The 16,775-nt window shown below is 37.8% G+C and overlaps 1 protein-coding gene across 1 annotated transcript in view; it reads left to right on the plus strand.

Moving 5' to 3' along the window:
- LOC144475135 (uncharacterized) overlaps positions 1-16,775 on the plus strand; it is a 159,839-nt gene that overhangs the window by 73,075 nt on the left and 69,989 nt on the right. Inside the window, exon 3 of the mRNA XM_078190715.1 lies at positions 9,568-9,838. Coding sequence (XP_078046841.1) covers positions 9,568-9,838 — 271 coding nt within the window. The remainder of the gene's footprint in view (positions 1-9,567; positions 9,839-16,775) is intronic.

The raw sequence follows: 16,775 nt of genomic DNA on the forward strand, positions 1-16,775 counted from the left end.
TAAGGTTATGTTGTTGCCGGATGTCCAACCTTACGATACAACGTTTCTCAGCAGACAATTTCAACCGTAACATACTAGCGGCGGTATTATTTGTGAAACGGCGGAAACATATTTATATTCCTGAAAAGAAAAGGCAAAGGAGAAGGCTTTATTAGGATTTTAGGTTAAGAAACGATAGATAAAGCAAAGGCAGAGCAAGGGTAATAGAGAGGGATGGGTAGATGGCAGAAACGGTTTTTAGTCAGTAGGTGTATGAGATAAGTATGTGAATGAGAATGTATTAGGTCGTTCGGAAAGTCGTTTCGTTTTTTTCTTGGTGGAAATTTTTTCACAGCCAACTTCACGCTTAAGCTGCATAATCGTTATATAATTGGACAACTGATGTAGTAAGTCTTGTTAGCTAAAAATTTTGTTTGATTCTTTACAATAAATTTTGTTTAGTAATCTATTGTGTTAGTAATCTAACAAAATTTTTAGCTAACAAGACTTACTACATCAGTTGTCCAATTATATAATGATTATGCAGCTCAAGCGTGAAGTTGGCTGTGAAAAAATTAAGTCTTTTCTTGGGAAAAACAAAATTACTTTCGGAACAACCCAATATACAGAATGAAAGGTTAAGATAGAATTGTAGAGTTAGGTTTGTGTAAACCAAGTCCTATTTCTTGGCCATGAGGCTGAAAATAAATATAATATATATATATATTTATATTCCTAATAATACGCGTTTCCGAAAGGTTCAAGGCCGGTGTCTAGTTCGCCGAGGGGATAAGTTCGGACGCGGAGAGCCCACGCGGCCCTGGCAAAATAACGCGAGCCGGCGGCCCCGTGCTGTATAATATACGGAAGAGGCTGTGAAACCTGTGGAACGACGTTAGTCCGACCGGTGGATAAAGCTGGATTTTCGTGGATCTCCCGCGGAAATTCACTGTGATATTCTTCCTCGAGACTGTCTTACGGTCCGTGGGGGGAGGAGGGGGGAGAGAAAAAAATTGGATAACAGGAAGTTGGCTGCCACTTCACGGAATATTTCAACCCCGGCCAGACCGCGGCTTTATTCGAGCCTCCCGCCACCGCTCTCCCCTGACCCCCCTTCCGCGAAATTTATCGTTCCGTTAAACGCAAAAATTACCGTCCGCCGCTTCTCGTTTTCAATTTAACGCGGCGGGAAAATCGATTCGAGAACGAAGAGAAATTAGGGTACAGTGGAACTTCGATTATGTGGATCGCCGGGGTTCGAATTATTACGCTATAATAACGAGTCAGTGATACAGAGTTCGTGCGATAAATATTAATATTATTAATTTACGCTATAACGAAATAAAGATAAATTCTTCTGTTATCAAAGTTTCTGGAGACGGAAGAATGTAAAGGTATTGAAAGAAATAAAAATTGTTGGGCCTTGTTAGGGAAAATATTATGCATAAATGATTGCTGATCAGCGCAGGTTGAAAGGAATAGTAGGGTAAAGGGTTAAGAAAAAGGTTTTCCATACTGCGACACGGTGTAAGGATTTTCAGACGAAAGCCAGACAGGCAGAATAGTCGAGAGTGAAAGTCGAAAAATTGGGGATGAATGAAACGTTTCGAGTGTTGCGGGAGCATCGAAGGATCATTCGCGGGCATGTCTCTTTGCATCGGGAGCCGCTCGAAGCCGGCCGGCACTCAACCGACGGCGACGGAGGGTGACGGAGGGCGACGGAGGGCGTCGGACAAAGGGAACCCACCCTCCGACGCAAGCACAGCCGAGCACATTCTACCGGGAGAAATCGAATTAGCTGGTTCCGACGAGCCGCCGCTCGCCTTGGGTCACTTCCCATCAGGCTTTCCCAGATTTTTATTTTCTTCTCGGTTCCCTTCGTGTTTCCGCGCCGCGCCTCTTCCGCCGCGGCTCGGGGATTCGCGCGCGCCGTAAACTCCGATGTCTTTACGGCAGAAATTGAGCCTCTCGCTTGCTGGCAAAAGTATTTGTATCGGGGCGAAACGAACGATGCAGGAATTTCTGGATTACTGGAGAGAATGGTATATTGTTTTAGGAGAATTTTGTCGTTTTGTTATTGATTTGTAATTTGGAGGGATTTGTAATTTGGAGGGTGTTGTTTAAATTTTAAATTGGAGAGATTTACGTGTCACGTGTCTGAGTTCGATTTATAAGTGTCTTAATTGTTTTAAATTGTCTTCATTCTAGTTCCCGTACTTATACTTATTTATTTACCTATTTATTTATTTATTTACATAATTTTAGTCATGTACTACTCTATTATGTATTAGGCAAATTTTTGTTATTTTCTCACTAACTTTGTTTCGTTACTTTCGTTTTTTCGGTTCATTAGAAAATAAAAATTGTCTGCCTTAATTTTTATGTCAGAGGGAACTTGATATTTAATTATTAAATAACAAGAATTAAAATTATTATATCGATGTTACAGTAATATTGTTATTACAGTTATATTGATATTATAATAGAATTGTTATTATAATTATATTGATATTACAGTAATATTGTTATTACTGTTATATTGATATTACAGTAATATTGTCATTGCAATTATATTGCTATTACAGTGATATTAATATTATTCATAACTATAACATTATCACATAATTTTCTCGTATTTCTATTCTATTATTCCTTTAATATTATTTCTCTAACAAATCTTAAAAATTCCACTGAACTACTATTTAATTTATCGAGCTTCTCGATGGTGGAAATTATTAATAAATTCACTAGTATTTAATAAAACGATTGCAAAAACAGAAAACAATTTTCTCGAATTTTTATTCTGTAATTTCGTTCAGAACAAATCTTAAAAATTCCACTGAACTACTACTTCATTTATCGAGCTCGTTCACGGTGCAAATTATAAACAAATTAGCTAATATTTAATAAAACGACTATATAGACAGAAAATAGTTTTCTCGTATTTTCATTCCGCAATTTCTTTCAGAACAAAGCTTAAAAATTCTGTCAAATTACTATTTAATTTATTAACCTCGTTCACAATGCAAATTATAAACAAATTAGCTACTATTTAATAAAACGACTATATAGACAGAAAATAATTTTCTCGTATTTTCATTCCGTAATTTCTTTCAGAACAAAGCTTAAAAATTCTGTCAAACTACTATTTAATTTATCAACCTCGTTCCCAAAGCAAATTATAAACAACATTCTCTACTATTTAATGAAACGATTCTAAAGACAGTAAATGACTTCTATACCCCGTCGGGGACGTTGTAGACGCTGGTAGATCGTCGATCACTATGCAAATGTATTCCGTAGAAGAACGTTTAAAGCACGAATCTTCCTCGAGTTCGACGGACACACAGGTTTCTCGAGAGACGTCGTATTAACGTATCAACGACACGCGAGGCCCGTGAGTTTCTTCTGGTGGAGAAACTTTCGTTCGGCAACGGGAAAATCTGAAATACCGCGGCGCGTTCATAATGAAATGCAAAGAGACATTTCGTGTTACCATATCGTCGCGTCGTTTCGACGACGAGCCCGCGCTTTCCACGTTTGTGCTCGTTTAACCGCCTTATTTGTAAGACAATATTTGCCATGCGTGGCGCAACTTGCAAATTAGCCAACGGCAAGGCCGCCCGTGGCATTTGGACGAAGCCGGACGCTCCGCGGGGATACACCGTGCCGGGATCGAGAAATTTCGTCCCCGGCATACTTGGCGAATGATTATGTGAACGAAAAGTAGTATTATTTTCTATATTATTCTCTGTAAGCCCGGGGGAATATGTATTGTTAAATAAAAGTAGTATTGGTGGTTAATTTATCTTCGTCGACAACAAGTGGACTATGATCATAATATTTTTATACCATTTGATGATAGATATTTTTTGTCTTTTTTTAATCCGTCGCAGTAAGTTTTGTTAGAATTTTAACCCTTTGCAGTCCAAGCAATTGTGAATGTTACATAGCAGCTGTTGTGAACCTTTATATTATATACGTATATTATATTATGCAGTATACGTTTATTAAACATTATAGTATAAGTTTATTATATTATATAGTATACTTGACATAACTTTGACATAACCTTTATATTATAGACGTACTTTATATCATATAGTATACGTTTATTATATTGTATAGTATATTTAACAGAACTTTGACATAAGCTTTATATTATAGGCGTATTTTATATGATATAGGATACGTTTATTATATTGTATAGTACGCTGAACGTAACATTAACATAACCTTTATATTATATACGTATAATATATTATATTGTATTATATTATATTATATAGTACACATTTCTAATAATGCAAGATATTATAATAACATTCGATTTACATGAATTTGTAGACATCGAGTAATATTTGCAAATCAACATTTTGTTTCTTCCAATTTCGTGCAGTATGCTTGAAAATAAAGAAAATCTACCCCAGATAATTAATTGCCACCCCACACAGTAATTGTACACCCCTATGTGTATATTTAATAAATCTGAAATTGGTCATGCTTTAAGATAAAATATTAATAATAAGCTTAAATATAAAATTAGTTCTGCTTGAAAATAAAGAAAATCCACCACAAATAATTAATTGACACCCCTATGTGTATATTCGATAAATATGAGAATGATCATGCTTTAAGATAAAATATTAATAATAAGATTAAATATAAAATTAGTTCTGCTTAAAAATAAGGAAAGTCTTCCCCAATTAATTAATTAACCATCTCACACGGTAACTAACTCCCCTATGTATATATTCAATCAATATAAAATTGCTTATGCTTGGAAATAAAGAAAATCCACCCCAAATAATTAATTGCCACCCCGCACAATAATTGACACCCCTATTATGAAATTGATTATAAAGATAAAATATTACTAATAAGATTAAATATAAAATTATTGTAGTTCTGCTTAAAAACAAAGAAAATCTTCCCCGATTAACTAATTAACCACCTCGCACAGTAACTGACTCCCCTACCTAACCTATTCTTCGAAAGCATGTGCGAACGTCTCGGTATCGAATTGTTTGTCTCGAGACGATAACCGGTGGCGCAACAAAAAGCGTGCGACGTAAAAAGCGCGCTTATCACCGAGGCCGGTCTCGCCGCGGCCTTTGGAGGAGGTACTGCTACGAGCGAGAGATAGGGTTAACAGAGAGAGCCGCGTCCCCCTAATTACGTTATTACATTATCGCGAGCCTATCGATCGCGCTCGCACGCGCGCACCGGCTAATGAAATTTCGCCTAATGAACGGGAGACGTCATTGTCAACTTCGACACACTGGCAGTTAATTATCTTATACAACTGGTAAACACGGCGCGCGCTCTCGCACGGCCAATGGAACTATCGGCGGACAATGCGCGAGATGACCTCGCGCGCCGATGAAAAGCGTCGCGCGAATCGCGGGCTGACGAGTGTGTAACCAGAGGAGGACACCTCTCTCTCCCTCTCTCTCTCTCTCTCTCTGCGCATCCAGAAGAATTTCAATATGCTAATTTTCGATAGCGAACGTCTGTCCGGCGACTATTAGGCGGGACACGTTCGCGAATTAATCGGATCATTGTTCGCCGGCGGAATTACATGAATTCGGTGTACACGGAATCTCTATCTATCCGACGCGTATACCTGTTACAAAGCGTTTACCTATGTATAGCCCGAGCTAGAGCGATGGCAGTACCTAAGCGACGATGAACCGCCTCTTAGGAACATTTCTGAGCAGAGAAAATTGATCTAAGGAGTGTTGCTTCGTTTTAGATAATTAATCTTTATTGTTTAATTATACGTTGAGCGTTGATCGTAAATTGATTGAAATAAAATTGCTTTTAATTTATTGTTCAATTATGAATGGGTGAAGACAAGATTAGCTAAAGGTGATAGTATAGTGGGTCATTGAATTAGGTTTTTTTCATGACCGAACACATTATTTTTTTCATGTTTCAGATACCATTTTGTTAATATTTAGTGAGCTATGTTTTCGTAAATTCTCGTTATAGACCAAAATAAAAGAAGTGACAAAACGATAGCATTTCAAGTAATAATAATATTTAAAAAGAGTATTTTAGTCATTGTCTAGTGCCTCCAACATTTTCAGATTAAAATTCAGATCATTTAGACCAGTTTTAAAGAAGTTATACCACATTAATTAAATTGAAAACTACTTAAAATAAAAACCATTAAAAATACCACTTAAATAAAAAAAAACCTGGCATTATAATAAGGAGTATAGTATAGTAGATGTAGATTCAATGCTAGATCTACTAAATATGAACATTATTAATTTCTTTTAATTGATTCTTGTGTCTCATACCAACAGTTTTACAGTTAACAATTTTTCAAATCAAAACCTTGTTAGTATAAAAATTATTTCGAAACGCGATATAATAATTTCAATGGTGCCTCAGAGTCACCACTCGAGTGCAAAGGGTTAAACATGTACAGTTACATAACAAATCTTCCTTAACCTAGCATTACAATTCTGAAGAAAAAAAACCCCAAAATTCCAACGCGAACACCACGTGACACTGTTCGCCAACGTGGCAAAGGCATTTTCGCATCAGCCGGTCGAAATAATAATACAGTGACACTCGATCATGGCAGCCTCTCGCACACTCTTCGTCTGTTCCGGATCAATAGCCCCGAGCCAGATATATTTTAATCCTCGGATTAATCCTCTATTGGTCAGCCGAACAATTAAAATCTCCTGGTTGTGCCGATTATTGATCCGAAACGCGGGAGGGCACACGCTTTAACGTTGAACCACGATGGTGGCCGACGGGATGCGCTGCTCTACCCATGGATGTAGACGCGGTGTTAGCAAAATGTAGGATTACGGTTTCCACGAGGAGAGAGCGCGTGGCTCGCGACCGGAAAACCCCTCGACAATGAACGTTGTACCGAGCCAATGGCTTTTGTAATGCCGACGCTGCCGGATCGAAAAGCGAGAAACAGTATTCTCATTGTTCACAGGGGGAGGAAGGTTTAGGTTTCAATGAGCCGCGTGGTTTGTAAATTAGCGGTGTGGAATGCCGAGAGACCGGTTACTGTGGGGTAGATTATTTATTGTAACGATGATGAAAGCTCTAATAAAACGAAAAAATTACGATTAAAATAGTAACAGTATTAAAATGAGATTATTTCCTAACTATTTCTTATTATCTATTGATATAATATTACTGAATTGATTTAAACCAAAAAATAATAATAATAATAGTAAAATATGGTTAAGCTCGAATACTAAGTATATTTAAATACTAGTAATTATATTGACTCGATAGTAATATTGACTGGATAGTAATGTAGACTCAATAGTAATAGTGACTCCAAAGTAATATTGACTCCAAAGTAATAGTGACTGCAAAGTAATAGTGACTCCAAAGTAATATTGACTCGATAGTGATATTGACTCGATAGTAATATTGACATAATAGTAATATTGACTCAATAATAATACTGACTCCAAAGTAATATTGACTCGATATTAATATTGCATCGATAATAATATTGACTCAATAGTAATATTGACTTAAAAGTAATATTAACTCAATAGTAATACTGATTTAAAAGTAATATTGACTCAATAGTAATATTGAACAGTAATAGTATTATCGTTATACTCAAAGACTAAGTATATTTAAATACCAATAAAACTAAAATACGTTTCCATCAATATACAATTAATTCGTGTCACTTTTTCACCTATTCTCCTTTATACCATCCGTCTTTCGAACGGATTGCGTCGTCGTCGTCGTCGTCGTCGTCGCAAGAATACCGCACAGGAAAAGCCTTCGCGCGCGAGGGAGAGAGAAGCCCCGAATTTACATTCGACAGAGCCAGTTCAGGAGAATTCAGAAACTTGGCCCGCCCCTGATCGAGTGCTATCAAAATCGCTGTCCGGGGATTTAAGGGAAACTTCGCCGCTGGGCCAGTTCTTCGGAGAAGTTCTCGCCGGCGCGCAGGGGAGAACTTGCCGGCATAATTCCCTTGATTATGCCAATATTATGGCGGTGTTTGTTCCGCCGTAAACTTTGCTCCATCTACCACGCGGAGGAATTCGTAGATCTATCTGCTTGCCCGGTTAAACGAATCGTGAAGACGATCCGTCAAAGAACGGATTATATGTTGGAATAATATAGTGCGTGTATAATATATATGTTGGAATTAATATAGTGTGTGTATAATATATTGGAATAATATAATGGGTGTATAATATATATGTTGGAATTAATATAGTGTGTGTATAATATATTGGAATAATATAATGGGTGAATAATATATATGTTGGAATAATATAATTTGTGTATAGTTTATATGTTGGAGTAATATAGTGCGTGTATAATATGTGTTGGAATTAATATAGTGTGTGTATAATATATTGGAATAATCTAATGTGTGTATAATATATATGTTGGAATAATCTAATGTATGTATAATATATATGTTGGAATTAATATAGTGTGTGTATAATATATAACATATGTTGGAATTAATATAGTGTGTGTATAATTTACATGTTGGCATAATCTAAAGTATATATAATATAATTGTTGGAAGCACAATAATTTTTCTCCAAAAAGTTAACGAACCCCTTGTTTTCTAGATCTTTTATCATTATTAAAAATCGAGCCCTGGATTTTCAAGCGAAATAACAAATGTCCGCATCAATTGTAAAGTAGACGAGCTAACAGCAATTTCTTTTCTATCTTAAATAATCTTAATACCTTAAAATTGTTACGCTGACATTCATAAACTGTTTTAATCTTTTCACCGTTTCACATTCTATCTGTTCATCCTTGTTGTAAATACATAAAATCCATAGTCTATTAATAACTAGACTTTGACGTATTTCTAACAAAAATGTGAGGGTGAAATATGAACTTGTGAGACTTTAACCTGTTCGCTGCTACTACGGGTGACTATAGTCACTCGCCGCAAAGTGGTTACCTATACCCGACGAACTATAGTTACCCACCGCAAAGTTTCATCTATACCACACAGGCGACTATAGTCACCCGCTATAAAAATAAAGCTAAGATTTAAGATAAGTACATAGAGAGAACCTTGTCTAAGACAAGAATAATTATACTTTGTCAGTCGTAAGTCCTATGTGAACTTAATAAATAATCTGACGTGAAAATTCGACGTTCTTTTATAATTTTTCAATTTATATCGAGAGTTTGCTGTATTTTATTATTTATACCGTTTCCTTTAGTATACCGTAAAGAGTATTTTTATATTAGGGTGTCCCATATATATTCCTTCTTTTTTATTTAACTCAATGGATGATATTTGTTAATTAGTATATTAATCAAATCATGTTCCTCAGGGCTCACATAAAATGCCCGCTATTATTATATATTTTGTTACATGTATTCCCTGCCAAAAAAAAAAAAATCGCGGACACTTAAATAAATAAATAAATTATAGCAGAAAGATAACATTGCGCTAATAAAGGGTTTTTTAGCATTAGTCTAGGTATTTAATAAATAAATAAAATATTTCCAGGAGTCACTGTATCTTCTGCTTATCATAGTCGATCACTTTGCCTGAAGCTCTTCGTTAATAACAAATTGTTCGTTGGTTTGTTTCAGGGAGAGCGTGAAGAGCGGTCACCATTGCTGCCCTTGCCAGGCGCCGCCGCCGCCGGTCCTCGTGACGACGTCGCCGAACGCGCGTATAATACGGCAGAGCTCGCAGCCGGAAGCGTCGGCCTGCTGCTGTTCCGGATGTTGTTGCCCCCTGCACGCCGGCACGGCGCCGAGCGCCGCCTCGCTGCGGCAGCTGCGCGAGCCGGGCGACGGTATCGCCGGCATCGCCGCGGACTCGTTGCGGATCAACGGCGGCATTCGACAATTCCGACAGGTAAGCCTCGGCCGTAACGCGCCGGTCGAACAAAAACGGATTTTCGTCGTGCACCCGGAAAGAAACCCCCCCACTACCAAACCCAGTAGCCCACTAGCCCACAGCCATCGCACCAACCCTTTGTCGCGCACATCCATCCGCCAACCGCTTTCACCATCACTGCCGCTACCACCATCACCACTGCCGCCACCACCACCAACAGCAGCAGACGCGTTTTCACATCCAACCCTTTCACCGTTCGAAGCCACTCACCCTTTCTTTGCGTCTCTGTCTCTTTCACTCTGTATGCGTGTGTCTCTATCTCTATGTGTGTGCCTCTCTCTATGTGTGTGTGCGCGCACATCATGCTTTCATCGCGACGAGAGACTGGATGCTGCCTTGCTGTTCCAGCTACCCTTCTTCTATGGATTCTGAATGGGGCGTCCCTTGGTCGCTCGGGGGGTGGGGGGGACCTTTGTCGCGACCAGGAATCTGGGCCGGCTTGCAACTTCGTAATGAACGCTGTTAATTCGACCTTCTTCTTCTTCTTCTTCTTTCTTCTTCTTTGTTCCCTTCGCCACCGAGGGCTTTGCCCGGCTGGATGTGTCCGAGTGTCGCGATTCCGGTTCGCAGATGTGAATGGAATTTTCTGCGCGCGGGGCGAAAAAAAGGGCCGAGACGTTGCAGAGAGGCAGGGTGCAGGAGTCGATTACCGTACCTCGTTAGCGTAAACGTTTGTTGTCGCGACTAAACGCTGCTTTGATCATTTAAATGACGCTTGTTAACAATGAAGGTAGTGAGGTTTAAATTGTTATGATATGAGAATTGCTAGGTAGGATTTATTGGAATTTTTCGTAATTGTTATAATAGCATGTGCAAAGATATATATTCAATAATTCTTAATTACGAATAGACGGTGCTTTTTATTTTATTTTATATTTTACTATATAATAAATATTAGATTTTACGATATAATAAATATTAGATTTTACGATATAATAAATATTAGATTTTACGATATTTTTTATACAATTTTAAGCAGTCGATAAAGGAATATTTTCAAGAATGTTATTGCACTAATTTTAATTCATCAGATTCGTTGAAAGAAGAAATCGATTTCTGCTTCTTTTAATTCACACAAATTGCATTTATTAAACATATAAATCCACAGTCTGATTGTGGAGTGAACAATATGAAAATCTGTCACTTCAAGCTAAATTTTAAAGTCCCTTCTACTGACAGAAATTTTTCTATTACTCGACCATGAAATTTTTAAACATTAGGAGCAGAAAGTAACATCGTCTCTTTAATTCCAACTTTAATTCTAACTTTAATTCTAACTTTAATTCTAACTTTAATTCCAATTTTAATTCTAACTTTAATTCTAACTTCAATTCCAATTTTAATTCCAACTTTAATTCTAACTTTAATTCCAATAAATAATAAATTGAACTCGATTAACAGACGTCGCCATTCGATAGCTACAAAGTCAATCGCGCCTGAGAAGAAACAAGAGGCACAGTAATTGGCTACAGAGCACGGTAATCAGCTCCGCCACCGTATACAAAGTTGCGTTGCCAGGACGGTAGCCGAGCGCCGACATTGTTTCGCCATCGTCCTCGCGGCGGCGTTTCCGCTCGAATAGCTCGGTTTAGTGGCTTTAATTCCCATCGGGGTTATACGCCGGCGCTCGAAATTGAAATGCGATAAAGACTTTGCGGGATGAACTGGAATGACGTAATCCGGAATATAAACGATTAAAACGGTTTCGGTGAAAGAGTCCGAGGAGTGGGGGGATTGCCGGTGTTCCCTCTTTACGGTCGCGTTTGTCGTCCTCTATGCTGGCGCGTCGTCATCGCCGTCGTAACGACGGTCTAACTGGCGCTCGGACCTCGTTCCAGTCTTATTGTTGCAGCGAATGAGTGGTAAACGGCGGGCGAAGGGAACGGAGACAATTTACAACAACGTGTTAACTGTTGCAAGCCGTTTCCCAGAGAAATGATCGGGGCTTGATTTTGTTGCCAATAGACCGCGGACTTTGTGCGTTTGTTGGCTTAAATAATGGACGAAATTTAAGGCATTCATATATATATATATTAAATGTTGTTTATTGCTAGAATTATTTGGGTAGAAAAGGAATTTCTACTTTGCTTATTGGAGCAAGGATCCGATGTCTAGAAGACTCAGACAACCCTTTGCACTCGAGTGATGACTCCAGAGGCAAGATAGTCTCAAAAATAATATTTATATTTAAATCATTGTTAAAAGTAAAACTATTGCCAAGAGTCGCAGGAAACAATTTCATATATGTATAACAAAACTTGCCATAGCGAATAAAAATAATACAAGAAAAATTATTTCATTGCACTTAAAATGGCTTCGAGTGCAAAGGGTTGATATCTAGAAATAACAAAAAGAAGAGTCTAGTCAATACTTGATAAAAAAGTACGTTCTCTTATCGAGAGAAAGAAGACGTCGACGACATCCGCCGAATACAAATAACCTTCGGCGTGTTCAATTTCGAGCAACCATTGAAATATTTATCGCGCCCCCATTAATTGCTTCCCGTTCCCAAAGACGTAACTTTCGACGAGCAACGAAATATTCGAAGGAGTAGCGGTATTCGCGTGGGTAGACAGTCGCCAAGTTCTCGGGTTCAAAGCACTGCGCCAAAGAGAGAGAGAGAGAGGACACTCTAAGTAAAAGGATTCGAGTCAGCTCCGGGCGAATTACGTCACGTATCGGTGACTAAATAATTCCATTGAAGAGAGATCGGGCACGCGGACGGAATTCTCGATCGGCGCCATCCGGGATCTCTCTGCTCGCGACCGCGAGCGTCGGTTCTTGCGCGTGACGCGCGAGTAAGAAGGGCGGCGGGGAGACGTTTCTGTTGTCCGATGTCGCTGCGCGTGGACGAGATGTCGCGAAATCAAAAAGTAATAGTGAGTCAATAGGAATATTGACTCAGTAGTAATATTGACTCGATCGTAATATTGATTTAAAAGTAGTATTGATATAAAAGTAATATTGACTCAGCATTACTGCTCAATATTACTAGTCAATATTACTACTAGTCAATATTACATTGACTAAATAATAATATTGCCTCAATGGTAATATTGACTTAATAGTAATATTGAGTCGAAAGTAATATTGATTTAAAAGTAATATTGACTCAATAGTAATATTGACTCGATAGAAATATTGACTTAATAGTAATATTGACTCTATAGTAGTCTTGACTCAATAGAAATATTATCTTAATAGTAATATTGACTCTATACTATATAATATAGTATAATATATTATATAATAGTAATATTGGCTCTGTACTATAAGTAGTATTGACTCAATAGTAATACTGACTCAAAAGTAATATTGACTCGATAGTAATATTGATTTAAAAGTATTATAGTATTGATATGAAAGTAATATTGACTCAATAGTAATATTCACTCAGCAGTAATATTGAGTTAATAATAATATTGCCTCAATGGTAATATTGATTTAAAAGTATTATAGTATTGATATGAAAGTAATATTGACTCAATAGTAATATTCACTCAGCAGTAATATTGAGTTAATAATAATATTGCCTCAATGGTAATATTGACTTAATAGTAATATTGACTCTATAGTATTATTGACTCAATAGAAATATTGACTTAATAGTAATATTGACTCTATAGTATTATTGACTCAATAGAAATATTGATTTAATAGTAATATTGACTCGATAGTACTATTGACTTAATAGTAATATTGACTCAATAGTAATGTTGACTAAAAATTAATATTGACTGAATAGTAACATTAACTCGATAGTACCATTAACTCAAAAGTAATATTGACTCAAAAGCAATATTGTTGCCTTTCAGTTACTTATAAAAAGGCGATTGGAAAGGTAGCAGTAAATTATTTATTATTACATAACCTGACATAACCCAGCGTCCGACGACGGAAGTTAAAATAGTTTCTTGTTAGCGGCAAATTATAGAATTTATTTGTAGAATTGATAAACACTTTTTATGTAATTTAGAAGAGCCGTACTTCGAATTTTATAAAAGCGATTTCATGAATACTGATTTTATGAAAACTGATTTAATAAAAGCGATTTTATAAAAGCAATTTTATAAAATTCATTTTATGAAAGTAATTTTAAGAAAGTGATTTCATAAAACTGATTTTAAGACAGTGATCTTGGCCAGGATTTAGCAATTTTAAGGAAGTGATTTTGGTCAGGATTCAGCGATTTCTCGTCCACGCGCTCAGCGTCGCAGTCTCCGTCGCCTCCGTCGCCGGCGATCCGTTCGATCACGGCGTCTCTGCGATCCAGAGCACGCGTCCCGGCCATTTCGCCGCGTCCCGAGAGCGTCCGCACGCGGCGCTCCGCTGCACTTTTGTTGGCCCGGGTCGCGCGCCAGCTCGCGCGTGTGCCCCGGCTCGTGTTTGGACTACCTACACCCTACTCGGGTTCGCAGCGATGCAACCTTGTTAACAATCACCCTCGGGGAATCTCAATTCGCAGCGACTACCCGGCCCGACCTTGCCGCGGTTTTCTTGTCGTTCTCCTTTCTTCGGTCTCGCGTTCCACGGCTCATTATGCGAAACTGAGCAACCCTCTCCCTCTCTCTCTCTCTCTTTCTCTCTCTCTCTCTCGAGACAGCGTTAACGGGCCCGAGGGACCACTGAATGCACGCTCGCTGCAGCAAGAGGAGATGCAATTTGTTCGGCTTGGCGAGCTCGTTTTATTTTTTTCTTTTCGAGTGGCTTGATACGACGGCTGCGAAATTTTCTTCGAAGCGCGCGAGCCTCCTGAGCGGCGCTGCGACGCAATTACCGGGCTCGCGTGAATTTTTCGGCTCTTGTGGGCGATGTTTAACCCTTTCGGTGCGAGTGTAGGATAGAAGCGGCGTCCATGTGATAACTGGTTATAAGTTGTCACTGGTTATAAGTAACAGAATTTTTATATCCGTTAATGTCGAAGCTGGAAACAACACTTTTTGTTTAAAAAAACATTGTTTTATTAAGGTCAGTTTTATTTTTTATTTTATTAACGCTTAGGAGAATCTTTATATAAAGGAGAATGATTGACCATGTGCGAATTTTCGGCGCGACGCTTCGTATAGCGAGAGTGTCATGGCGGACAGAGTGCTTGTATCGAAAGGGTTAACCCGGCAGTACGTACGGGGAAGTTCGGAATGAATTGTACTCTGCTAGGATGCTCATGGTTTCTTTAGTACGAGGCGATAGTTATTAATAATAATATGTAATAGATGGCATTGGAAAATGTTGGATCAAAATTGGCGAACTTCGAGTGACGATAACTTGGCGAAAGATTGTTGTAAGATAATCGTTGTTTTTTTAATATAAAGCTTGGAACTTCTATTTTAACTTCTACTGAAAACGTTTATATTATTTTGATTATATTATACTAATTTAAACAAAGAGACTGCCGAGTTGATAATAAGTATTCTTTATTATAATTTATTATTACAATTGTCAATTAAATATTAATGTATTAAAGACGTTCCGTTCAATCGACAATGTTAATCCTTTTTAAAAAATGATGCAACAATTTATACAAAAATATACAGATTGGTAGATCTCTTCGATCTTATTCGTAGCATCGTTCTCACACTCTCAGTCGGTGGATTCAATCGATTCGCGTCCACGGTGCCATAAAGCATCACTTCCAGTTCATGGAACTAAGAATAATTGAGTTTTAAATCCCGTTACCAATAAAAGCCATTCTCGTATCACAAAAGGAGTCTTTACGACACGGCATATCTATGCACGAACTGCAATCGAGTCGCAGGCCCCAATCAAAGCACTGACCAAGGTAAACATTAATTAGGCCCGAGAACATAAAAGACCACAATATTGCGTCACCGGCTGCGAACGCGCGGAAGACGGCCGACGTTTACGGTTGAACAATGTTTATCGTTCATTGTCCAGCGATCCTGCCAACGATGGCCTATATCAGCCTCTCTCTATACAGTCAGTCACATAAGTATTCGTACCCACATTGCTTATAAGAGAAATTTGTTGAAATCAAATCATAACTTTTTATTATGAACGAACACATGTATAAAGTTTATTTAGACCAAATTATAAGAAAATTGATTGACTAGTAACAAAAATATATTGATTTTACTCCTCGTGGTAGGTAATAACAGTCCGCAAAAGTATTCGTACCATTCTTAGCAGCGTCGATTTTGTTACGTTACATCGTCGTTTCACATCGAAAATAATTTCCACAGTTGACAGTCGGTTGGGCGAATGCCAACAAAGTAGTCTCAGTTCGAAACTTTGTCAGAATAACATCGATAATCAGAAATGAGTCGAAAGAAGTCCGAGACTACTCTGGAAGAGCGTGCAATAATTTTTAAATTGCACCAAGAAGACAAGAGTTCTGTTGAGATAGGAAAAATAGTAGACAGAAGTAAATCGACGATACAATTCATCATTAAACGGATAAAAACAAGTGATAGTTTGTTAAATAACAAACGTACCGGAAGACCAAAGATTTTAACAGTTCGAGAAGAAATACTGTTACACGCGAAGTGCAATAAAATCCTGAAATTAGTGCGACTGAGTTAGCTACAATGTGTAACGACATGTTCAATGAGAAGGTTTCTGCTTAAACTTGTCGCAGAATATTGAGAAGTGAACATTTCCATGGTCGATCACCGAGGAAGAAGACCTTCGTTAGTCAAATTAACAGGGCAAAGAGATTAGCATCTGCGAAGGAGTACAGAAATGAAAGTAACACCTTTTGGAAGAAAGTTTTTTCTCAGACGGGTCGAAATTCAATATTTTTGGATGTGGCGGAAGAGGAAAAGTTTGAAGAAAGCCTAATACAGAACTAGAATTAAAAAATGTACAACTACAATACAAAAATGTATATTTTTGTTATACAGGGTGGGGCAAATAAAGTGTTACAGTGCAATATCTC

Source organism: Augochlora pura, chromosome 9 (assembly GCF_028453695.1).
Source record: "Augochlora pura isolate Apur16 chromosome 9, APUR_v2.2.1, whole genome shotgun sequence".
In the NCBI taxonomy this organism is placed as follows: Eukaryota; Metazoa; Arthropoda; class Insecta; order Hymenoptera; family Halictidae; genus Augochlora; species Augochlora pura.